Source organism: Carassius carassius, chromosome 36 (genome assembly GCF_963082965.1).
Source record: "Carassius carassius chromosome 36, fCarCar2.1, whole genome shotgun sequence".
NCBI lineage: Eukaryota > Metazoa > Chordata > Actinopteri > Cypriniformes > Cyprinidae > Carassius > Carassius carassius.
In genome coordinates this window covers 14,872,937-14,884,147 of record NC_081790.1, presented here as the reverse complement: position 1 = coordinate 14,884,147, position 11,211 = coordinate 14,872,937, and the positions used below count along the sequence as shown (strand labels likewise).

Sequence of the window (11,211 nt, the reverse complement as noted above, 5' to 3'; positions counted from 1 at the left end):
ACTCCATCAGAGATCCCGATGGGAGTGTGCTTGAGTCTGCGATTGTGCTTAACACCAGCCAATCGTCCAGGCAATTCAATACATGAACGCCCTGGAGCCGCAACAGGGCCAGAACTGCGTCCATGCGTTTAGAAAATACTCGATGAGCCAAGGCTAAGCTGAAAGAAGAACACAGTATTGATACGCTTTGCCCTCTAAAGCGAATCTGAGAGGGGTCTACTTTTATAGCCCGCAGAGATGCTCCTGCCGCAGCACCACGATTTGGTTAACAACCATGGGAGATTTCAACGGCAAAAAGGCGGGCCTTTCTGAACTGAATGGTGTATCCGTGACGAATTGTGCGTAACACCCATAGTGAAAATGCCGGGCAAGCGCTACCCTGCGGCCCATAAAACGTAGTGGTTTCCAAGCCTCCGCCTGCAGCGTTCCCACATGCATTAACGTCCGAGCACGGAGAGCTCACAGCGTCCTTAAGCAAGGAAAGCGCATGTGTAAAAGTCAATACGTTTCGTTGTGTCTAAACCTGAAGTGTATCCACGGCAGAATTAAATCCAACAAAATGAACATCGGGTCACGCCGCTAGCGTGATTACAGCAGCTGTGTGATCCGTCATAAACAGGCTGTCTTAGTCAGCCTCTTGTGCCGTCCCTCAAACTCTGAAGGCTGGATTGTGCAGAGTGTCTGAGGGGTCGCTCAAGTGATAGCTCGATCCAATGATGCTGCGAGACAGTCAGTGTTAGAGCATGGGGACTGCAGTGAGAGGGTTGGATGTGCATTAGCTGTCCAACAGCGCTCTCTAATGGAGGGCACAGTCCCTGGCAAACAGGAAGGGTAGCGTATGCATCAAAGTCGCTGCGTTTCGTTGTGTATAATCCTGAAGCGTATCCACGGCAGGATTTAATCCAACAAGATAAACATCGGGCCACGCCGCTAGCGAGAACGCGGCAGCTGTGTGAGCCGTCATAAACTGGCCGTCTTTGTCAGCCTCTTGTGCCGTCCCTCAAACTCTGAAGGCTGGATTGTGCAGAGTGTCTGAGGGGGCGCTCAAATGATAGCTCAATCCAATGATGCTCGAGGTGCCTTTGCTGCGAGACAGTCAATGTTAGAGCGTGGGGATTGAGGACGAGAGGCTTTTGCCGTCCAACTCAGGTTTTTGTAATGTCGGCGAGATTAGCCAAGGTGGCGCTCGACCGTTAACATCCCCGTCATAGAACGGTTCACTTCTCGGGCAGTATGTTTTGTAGCACTTAGAGCCAAATCTGTTGCCCCCGCAGCTTTTTCACAGCCTCCTGTTGTAATATCTTTCTAGTTAAGAACCGCCATAAGTGAAGTAAATTTGCCGAGATTAGACGTGACTCGACACGCCTTCGACGAGACTTTAGGCCGCGGCCGAGTTTGGTGCGATCCGTTCGGATAGAGAGTCCGTCCACAGCGGCATCGCTGTATAACAGCAGTCCGCCATTTGTCAGCAATGGTGGCGAAACCCGTGGCATTCGTGACGTGCTCTAATTAAAGCTGCTTCCAGGACCTCGAAACCTCTTGGTGGAGGTCAGTGAAGAAGGGTAGCAGCTCACGGGGGGGATAGTTTATCCACCACGCGGGTAACCACATTCAACAGCTCACTGAGGAAGGGGAGGCGCGTTTCTCGTATGTGCCGGCCAGAGCCTACTCTGAGTCCGAAGCCGAGGTGGACAAACATAGTTGAAAAAGCAAATCTGCTGATAAACACGCTCGAGTGGGGGAGAGCAAGCAAAGTGGAAAAACTCCAGTGCATCACTGTATTCATAGTCAAAGCCGCACAAATTGCCCCAAACCACCACTTCGTGCGGCGCCTCGGCGACCGCAGAAGCGTAACGGTGGGGGTTAGATGCGAGGCGACCTATAAAAATACACTCCAGAGCGCAGATTCTTTTTTTTTTTTTACTGTAGCCGTAGGCTATCACGGAGAGAACATGTAGAGAGGCTGCTAACGAACCTCTCATGAATGCCTCCTCGTGATAAACCCATTATACGGCTCTTACCTTTCGTTGACTCATCGCGTCTGCGAAGAGGAGTTGAACACTGCTCGAAGAAAAAAAAGCTGAGAACGTGAGATGGTTTCCTTAGGGCACAGATGATTCGCTTTCCTGAAGGAATGAAATCTGAGCGAAATAGCGCGTGGCACTCAAGCCGCTTGTCCACCAGCGTCTCGATTTCTGACGCGACGTCGAAGCCCATTCATTTCCTATGGAACTACGTCAGGCAGCAAAAACGCCCCGCCAAGCATGATGGGTCGCGTCGCATCGATTTGGTCAACAGCAGCGCATCAAAAAAGTATCTCGGTGGATACTTTATGCAAATGAGAGCGTCAAAACGCGGGGCAGCAGCCAATGGAAACTCGGCGGCGAGAATTTGTGTATGGCCGTTGCTATGGTTTCATATTTAAAGTTCCAGGCGCGAAAATGGAGTAAAAATTAATTATTGCGGTCTGTGCAACTTACCGAAGGCAGATGGCAAGGCGCTGGGCAGGAGAAATAGCCAGTCGGAAAACCGTATCTCTCTTGGCGATCTGCGGCCCCACTTTCGCCAAAAGCTCGTCAAATAGCTCTCTCGACAGCCTGAAATACTGCTGAAACCGGTCATTATCCAGTCGCAGCTCCTGGACGAGACGGTGATATTCCTCACTCTGCTGCCGGCCAAGCAGGATGGGATGGACCCAGAACTGCCGTCTCCCCCTCTTCCAACGCAGGTACAACACCGCAATGCTGACCACCCGGTTCCTGATAGCGAGTCTTCGTCGTCGATCCATTGCAAAATGATAAATAAATGATAAAAAAGTATTTTTCCCTCCAAAACTTCACAAATGACGTCCGTACAATGTCCAGCCCACAAATTCCGCCCCCAAGCAGCGAAAACGTCACAGGCGTCGCGTCGGAACAAAAATTGATCCGACGCTGGTGGACAAGCGGCTTCAGGTATACGATGCGTATGCATGTGTAGGGCGGTGCCAATCGCTATTTGGCAAATAAGATTGGCGGGATGGTATAGGGCTTCAGACATTCGTCACACCGAGGGGTGTTCCCATACGGTGACGTCACCGCAGCATCGAAGTGACCGATGAAAGGGAATGGTGTTTTCTGTTATTGTAGTTCTTTCCCATGCGCCGTGACATCAGCATCAGCATTAAGAATCCGTTAAATAACTACATTTCCCATAACGCACACTGGGCAAAAATACTGATGGGTGGTGACTACTTGTGTGAACAGATTTCTGTAACGTTCCCTGCTGTTACGTCTGCTGATCTAGTCTGATTTATCGTTAATTTGTAGTGTACAACTGTAGTGTTTATAGAAGAGGACTCGTATGGTGCAAAGAGGGCTAGACGCTTTAACGTTACGTGCTCAAAGGATATTGATTTTCTCACACCATGGAGAAACAGTTGCATTTGGATTTGCTAGCCTCCAAACACCCAATGGCAGGTTTGCAGTCGGGATCTAACGTTAAATTAAGAATGGGGTGAGTTTAGTCTTTAATCATATCTTGTAATCATCATATGCACGTTAGTTGCATACAAGCGGTTTAAGCAACCCTATAGCTTAGAGCTATTAGCTGTCTGTCACGATCTAGAAGATCCATAAAGTGTCGAGTCACAACTGTTATCGGGGTCTATTGCCTATATGAGTGTTTAACTATTCCCATATTTATCGCACGGAATGACAAACCTGTCCTGGTCGTGCTGAAAGCTATCAACGATTAAATGCTGCTTTTCTGGCTGTCTGCGGTCCCCTCCTGCGTCCTGTGTCTAATCCAGCCACCGCGATCACGACTCACTCGATAGCGATGTCCGAATAGTTATTTTGAGTAACGTTAGGGTCTTTTCAAATAATCGATTGAATACATTCACAAAACAAGATTAAATCTACTCAAGCAGTTCGCTCTTCAACGACCATCTGACATATACTACTCTTATTAACCCAGAACCAAAAAAGTGAGAGGGCGAAAAGAAAGTTGCTGTAAATGTTGCTAAAGTATTAAAATATGTGTGATACCTAACTATACTTTATTTATAAAACCACATACGAAACAGAGTTGGTAAATCAACACCTTATACGAAAGACTTATCACCCAAAAATTAACATTTTCCTCAAAGTATACTCACCCTTAGGCCATCCGAAGTGTAGATGAGTTTGTTTCTTCATCAGAACAGATCTGGAGAAATGTACCATTTACATCACTTGTTCACCAATGGATCCTCTGGAGTGAATGGGTGCCATCAGAATCAGAGTTCAAACAGCTGGTAAAACCTAACCGTAATAGACAAGTAATCCACATGACTCCAGTCCATCAGTTGACATCTTGTGAAGTGAAAAGCTGTGTGTTTGTAATACACAAATCCATCATAGACATCTTTAACAAACAGTTACTTCCAGTTAAATTAAAAGTCCTCTATCCATATATAATACTGTATATCTCATATTTAATCAGGAGAGAAATATGCACATATCGAGCACTGTTTAAGTGAAAACAGTCCAAAATAGTTCTAAACAAATATCTTGTTGAATTTTGATGTGAGAGGACAACAGGAGATGGAGTTTTTCACAGGATGAAACATTATTATGGATTCTGAACCCCCTTTTAGTCAGAAGCGATGGTTTAAAGTTAGAACGCCTTAATGATGGATTTGTTTCTTATTTGTGAATTATCATCACTAGCTGGCCTTTCTTGATTGATGATAATTTGCTCTGTATCTTTTTGGTCAGTCATTTAAACCATGACCACTAGTAATAATAAAAAAAAGTACAAATATATTTAAAACAGACGTTACTAACTGTGTTTGATTCTCCCATCTCTGTGCAGACCAGGCAGAAAACGAGATTTTACTCCTCTGCTCTGGAGTCAGTACTTTGAAACAATGGAGGACGTGGAGGTGGAAAACGACAACAGCAAAGACATATCCTTTGTTTATTGTTGTGAAGACCCTTTATGTGCAATGACATTTCAGATTCTCCCATTCTGTTATAAACCATTCCTTTACACCTTTGTACGCATTTAGAATTTACAGCAGTGGCTCTCATGGGCCCGTCCTGATGCTCCTTCACGGAGGAGGTCACTCTGCACTGTCCTGGGCAGTCTTCACTGTGAGTTTCTGTCATCTCACAAAGCTGAATCTCACAACATGACTTCCAGTACTTTGTTTTTATGGTACTTCATGCATGTTAAATAGACAGATGTGGAAAAAGATGTGACATGTTGTCTGTAATGTGCACTATTATACAGTGTATATAATATTTGTGTATAAATATGCATCGTTCAAAATTTTGTGGTAGTAGGTTTTTTTTTTGTTTTTTTTTAAGTTTTAAATAATTTTTGTAGAAGAAATGAACAGTTTGATTTAGCATGGATGCATTAAAACTTTGAACTTTTTTTTCTAATTCAGCTTTTCTATCACAAAAATACATTTTAAAACAAATACTTCATTTCAATAGAAAACAGTACTAATCTGTAATGTTTCAGAATATTACAGGTTTACTAAAATAGATAAATAGATAATATTAATATTTAATTTATATGTTTATATTATTATAATGTATATAATCCCATGTTTGTATTCTCCTCAGTCTGTTATATGCAGCCGAATTAACTGCAGGGTTGTAGCTATGGACCTCAGAGGACATGGTAAGGGATTTCAAACTCTTTTATTTCAGAAAACGTGTTTTTTGTTAATTATCTGATTACATAAGCATAAGCATTTGGTTTTATAATTACACATATAATTCAGGTGATACTAAAGTGAAGAATCCTGATGACCTGTCTGCTGAAACAATGGCCAAGTGAGTACGTACTCCTCTCTCAAGGTCTGTGCAAAGCAAGATTTTGCAGCATTTAATTTAGAGATGTTACTTTATCTCAGGGATGTTGGAAAAGTGGTGGAGGCACTTTATGGTGAAAACCCACCTCCCATCATGATTATTGGTCACAGCATGGGTGGAGCAATAGCAGTTCACACCGCTGCAGCCAATCACGTGCCATCACTGCTTGGCCTTTGTGTTATTGATGTAGTGGAAGGTAAGTTTTCACCCCTTATTCTTAGTTTACCTAGTTTCATTCTCTACACAAGAGAAAAAAAAGATGAGAGAAAATATTTACTAGTGCATATTCACACCTCAAGAGTTTCAATCACTGGAGTTTGACAGTATTTTCCATCCATTATGAAACTGCTATATGTTTTGAAATTGATTTTCAGTGCAGTTTTAATAAATGTGACCATGCTTTATATTTATGGATGCATTTAATGCATTTTAACTCATTTCAGGTACAGCTATGGATGCCTTGAACAGCATGCAAAACTTTCTGAGGAGTCGACCAAAAACTTTTAAATCTGTGGAGAATGCAATCGAATGGAGGTACAAAGCTTTCAGTATGCTGTAGAAAATATCCAGTGACAGTTGTTTAAAACTTAAATTTGTCCAGTAATGTCTCAAATCTAGGACTGTCATTTAAATAATTCCACATATTGATTAAAACATCTAACGTAAAAAATTTTTACGAATATATGTGTGTGTGTATCTCCAAATTGATGTTAAAAACATGTTTAAAATGAGTAATTATAGCTTCAGGCCCGAATGCCAAATTATTGTTTCTGTATAGAATTGATCAACAATTTGATTTAAAAGGCCATAAAATAGTCACTTTTAGCTGTGCTTTTTATATAGTTGAAATATTAATTAATATTAATGAATACAACCTTTTTTTATGGAAGCGTATATCCGCCATTGAATAAAAAAATGTGAAAAAGGTAATTGTGACTTTATCTCACAATTCTTTTTTTGTCACAAAACTTTTTTCTCGCAATTGCAAGTTTACATCTTTTGAGTTTGTATCATGCAATTCTGAGAAAAAATTTAGAAATTGTTTATAGCTTATATTTATCATATATATTACAATTCTGAGAAAACAGAATGTTTTTGTGAGAAAAGTCAGAATTGTGAGATAAAAACCCACAATTACTTTTTTTTTTTAATTATTATTATTAATTCAAAGAATGATATTCTTTTTCCCTTACCAGCGTAAAAAGTGGTCAGATCAGGAATGTTGAGTCTGCACGAGTGTCCATGGTTGGCCAAGTGAAAAAGTAAGTCTTCCCTAGTATTGGTTCCCTTAACTAGCTCCAGGAATTGTTGTCCATTTGTAGAAATGTTTAGCTATTGTATATATGGTACTGATTAGGTGTCTTCGGATGTTTAGATGTGAAGAGCCTTTGAGTAGTCCAGGGGTTTCCAGGAGTATCAGTGAAGGCATTATTGAAGAAGAAGAAGAGGAGGAGGATGAAGAAGGAGGTGAATCCAACCACAAAAGGAAGAAAGAGGATGACCAAGAGGTATTATAATCTTCAATTGAACGTTATCACTTATTTATTGTACATCTAAGAATGTTTCACAGTGAACATTAAGCATTATTTAATGTGCAAATGTTTGACGATTTTCCAATTTGGCGGATAAAGAAAGAATCTCTGTACACCTGGCGTGTTGAACTCTCAAAGACAGAGAAGTACTGGGAGGGCTGGTTTAAAGGACTTTCTTCTCTCTTTCTCACCTGCTCTGTGCCAAAACTCCTCCTGCTGGCTGGTAAGAATGCTTAGACATTTGTCTTTTAGACTTACTCAGTGTAAAAACAGCTCTCAATGAGTAATGTGTCTCCCATAGGTGTTGACAGGCTTGATAAAGATCTTACCATTGGGCAAATGCAAGGTAAAGCATTTATATTCTTGCTCTTAATAGTACAGCACATCACATTGCTGTGGACAGAAGGTTCTTCATGACTCCTGTGGTTGTTATTATAATAGGAAAGTTCCAGATGCAGGTTCTGCCAGAATGTGGCCATGCTGTTCATGAAGATGCCCCGGAAAAAGTATGTCTGTTTCACATCACAATCATGGAAAACATTTTTGCTTCTTCTTATCTATGATATATCTGATGCAGGTAGCTGATGCTCTAGCCACCTTCATGGTCCGTCACAAGTTCACTGAATTCAAGGAGGGTTTCCCTAGTAAGACGTCAAGTTTTGATTGAATCATATAAAAGCAAATTCATATTTTTTTTCATATTAATTTTTTTGTTTTTGATCTTGCCCTTTGTGTTCTGCGTGTGTGGTTTGGTTCAACAGACGACGTGTAACCTTCACTCATAGTCTTCATCCAGCGATGTGTCGTCCCTCTCTGCTCTCCACCGCGGATTACATTACTACCAAAATCACGCCTCTGCTGCCAACTCATTCTTAGCACTTCATTCTTAAATTATATTCAGTTTTGTATGACTTTATGTATGTTGGCTGTAATCATTACGATTCTCTTGGCTATTTTGGCAGGAAATAATAATACAGAAATACTTATAATTTCAAATAGTTATGTATATTTAATATGAATTTTCCCCCGCACTGATTTCTTTTGCATTTCCTCTGATGCCATGCTTGTTTGTTGTTGTAATTAGGATTATTGCATTATCTTAAAAGTGTTGGTTTTTGCTGATTTCATGGGAAATAATAAAGAGAGGTTTCTGCAGTCTACGCTCATTTATAATTTACAGTGTTAGCAGAGAGAACATTTAATTCAGTGGAAGCAAAACGGATATTATAACTGAAATATACCAAAATAAATTGGAATAAAAATTATATTTTCTAAATCCAAATCAATAACCAGCCCTTATTTGATGTGCGCATGATGTAAAATTATATTTTTTGCTCTTTGCTTCTGATTTACGGGTTGCATCATGCAATTTTATACCAACAAAGCAGTTTCACATAAACATTTCTTTTTGGTGAGTGGTGTAAGAGAATCAGTTCTGTCTTTTACTCGTATGTAAATCTAGCGATAGAATCAATATATAAAAATGATAAAATACAACAAGAAGCACAATCAGAAGATATATTGCTATATTAAAACTTTTTTTATATTGTTAATAATTCAATACAGTATTGCACAGCTTTAAATCTCAGATAAATGTGTTTTATTTACATTTGTATATACGTAATTTATGCTGTTGATAAATATCTTAAAAGTATGTTCTTTTTACAGTCAAAAGTGTATTTGTGCATAAAAAGCTGTCTGAATATATATTAATGATTATTATTAACCTGTTATCAATTAACAGAGAATAATTTATTTTAGCAGCAAGACATGTAAAAACCTGTGATCTTACATTTTTCTTACAAAAAAAAAATAAAATGAAAGCATGAAAAATACATCTATTTTCATTTTATCCTAGCCAGCACCCCCATTATGGGACTCGCAGTTGAAAGTGCCCTACCTAACTTAAAATTTTAACAGTTCCTTACTTTGTGTTACACACAAAATTTTGGTGTCTTTGGAAAGAAGACCCTTTTTATCAACCAGAGTTGATAATGCTCAAAAATATTAAAAGTTATAGACACTGAAGTGCCTTGAAATTAATTAATGGATTTTTTATTATTATTATTTGATATAAAAATACATTAAATCAGTCCTGGAGCAATCTAAGGCAATGGGTTGAAACTCAAATGTCTCATGAGTTTATATTTCAAATCTGAAGAAGATACCATGAAAAATAACATTCCTGCAACAATTTTTATGTAATTTATAATGTCTAGCACCCCGATATAAAATATATTTAAAACTATTTTAGTCATTAAACATACCACTGCATTTTTTTCAATATAGACAGAAACTTAGACATCCTATAAGTTATTTATTTGAAAAGTAGAAAAATACAATAAAAATCATTTGAATAAAGAAAATTTAAAATTTTTTTAACTTTGTAAGCCGATTACAGAACATCATAGAGATGCGCCATACAGTCAATAATCACACTCTATTCATATAGACAGCGTTCACATTGGTAGCTGTGATTACACAGTAATAGCATGCTGATTTGCGCTCAAACAGATAGTAATCATGCAGACACATTCAACATAAAACACACTCACACAAAAATCGTCCAAAAAGGGGCAGTACTTCACAAAACGCCACTCGACGCTGATTGGACTATTTAGATGCAGAAACAGTGAAAGCTAGTGTAACAGTGGACACTATATCTTCCTATCTAAACCGGGATTTACAGCTGTGGATGTGTTTATGACTCGTTATTACGATGAATCTGGTATGTACTGCGTTTTTATTTTTCATGTTTTGATGTGTACTGCTTGCACAAATCTAGTAAATACTTTGATTCATAAGCCTTCCATTGAAAAACGTCGATCTGTCGTCGATGCTTGAGGCTTAGATCTTTATAATGATATATCGTTTGTCAAGATAAAATTTGTCCCGTTTCATTTAATCTATTCGTAATACTTGACACGTGCAAACAAGGAGAGTTCAGTGCGAAAACGTCCTGGTGCATGTTAACAGGTTCTAAACAACAGATTGGTGCAATTTAATATTAAAGTATATGGTTCTGTTATCTTTTCAGATAAACATGTTTAAATATGGCATTCATTATGATGAAACAGTTTGTTGCAACTTTACAATTACCATTGTGCAAATTATTATTTCATATTGTCTCATATCATACAGTTAAAGCTGCAGTAGGTAACTTTCGTAAAAAAAATGTATTTTTTTTACATATTTGTGAAACCTGTCATTATGTGCTGACAGTAGAATATGAGACCGATAATCTGTGAAAAAAAAACAAGCTCCTCTGGCTCCTCCCAGTGGTCCTATTGCCATTTGCAGAAATACACCACTCCCGGTAAGAAACAACCAATCAGAGCTGCTGTCCGTAACTTTTTTTTGTGTTCAAAATTTACAAAATGTATATAATAAGCGAGTACACCATGAATCCATTTTCCAAAGGCAAGGCAAGGCACTTTTATTTATAAAGCACATTTCAAACAGCCACTGCAGACCAAAGTGCTGTACAATCAGTTCAGACCATATAAAATACATAAATACATCAGCAGACACAAACACAGCATGACCCCTCATAAAATTAAATTTAACCAAAAGCCAAAGAGAAAAAATAAGTCTTTAGTGAAGATTTAAAACTATCAACAGTGGAAGACAACCTTAGGTGTTCCGGCAAATCATTCCACAGATGCGGAGCAGCAACAGAAAAGGCACGATCACCTTTTAATTTCAATCTAGATCGTGGCACAGTGAGCATCAAATTGTTCGAGGAACTTAAGGATCTAGAACATTTCCGATCACAAGACTTAACTTTAACCTTTGAAGTATTGAGTACAGTGTTAAACAATACTGGCTTA

The 11,211-nt window shown here is 39.1% G+C and overlaps 1 protein-coding gene across 1 annotated transcript; it reads left to right on the top strand.

The window, feature by feature from the left end:
- Positions 1-3,200: 3,200 nt before the first annotated feature.
- On the top strand, positions 3,201-8,536 carry LOC132117242 (protein phosphatase methylesterase 1-like). The gene is made up of 14 exons (XM_059526405.1): positions 3,201-3,495; positions 4,837-4,930; positions 5,025-5,117; positions 5,598-5,655; positions 5,759-5,810; positions 5,891-6,045; positions 6,293-6,383; positions 7,046-7,111; positions 7,225-7,357; positions 7,481-7,604; positions 7,683-7,727; positions 7,823-7,887; positions 7,959-8,025; positions 8,143-8,536. Exons 1-14 carry the CDS (start codon positions 3,407-3,409, stop codon positions 8,151-8,153), a joined length of 1,143 nt encoding a protein of 380 aa, XP_059382388.1. The 5' UTR covers positions 3,201-3,406; the 3' UTR covers positions 8,154-8,536.
- Positions 8,537-11,211: the final 2,675 nt, after the last annotated feature.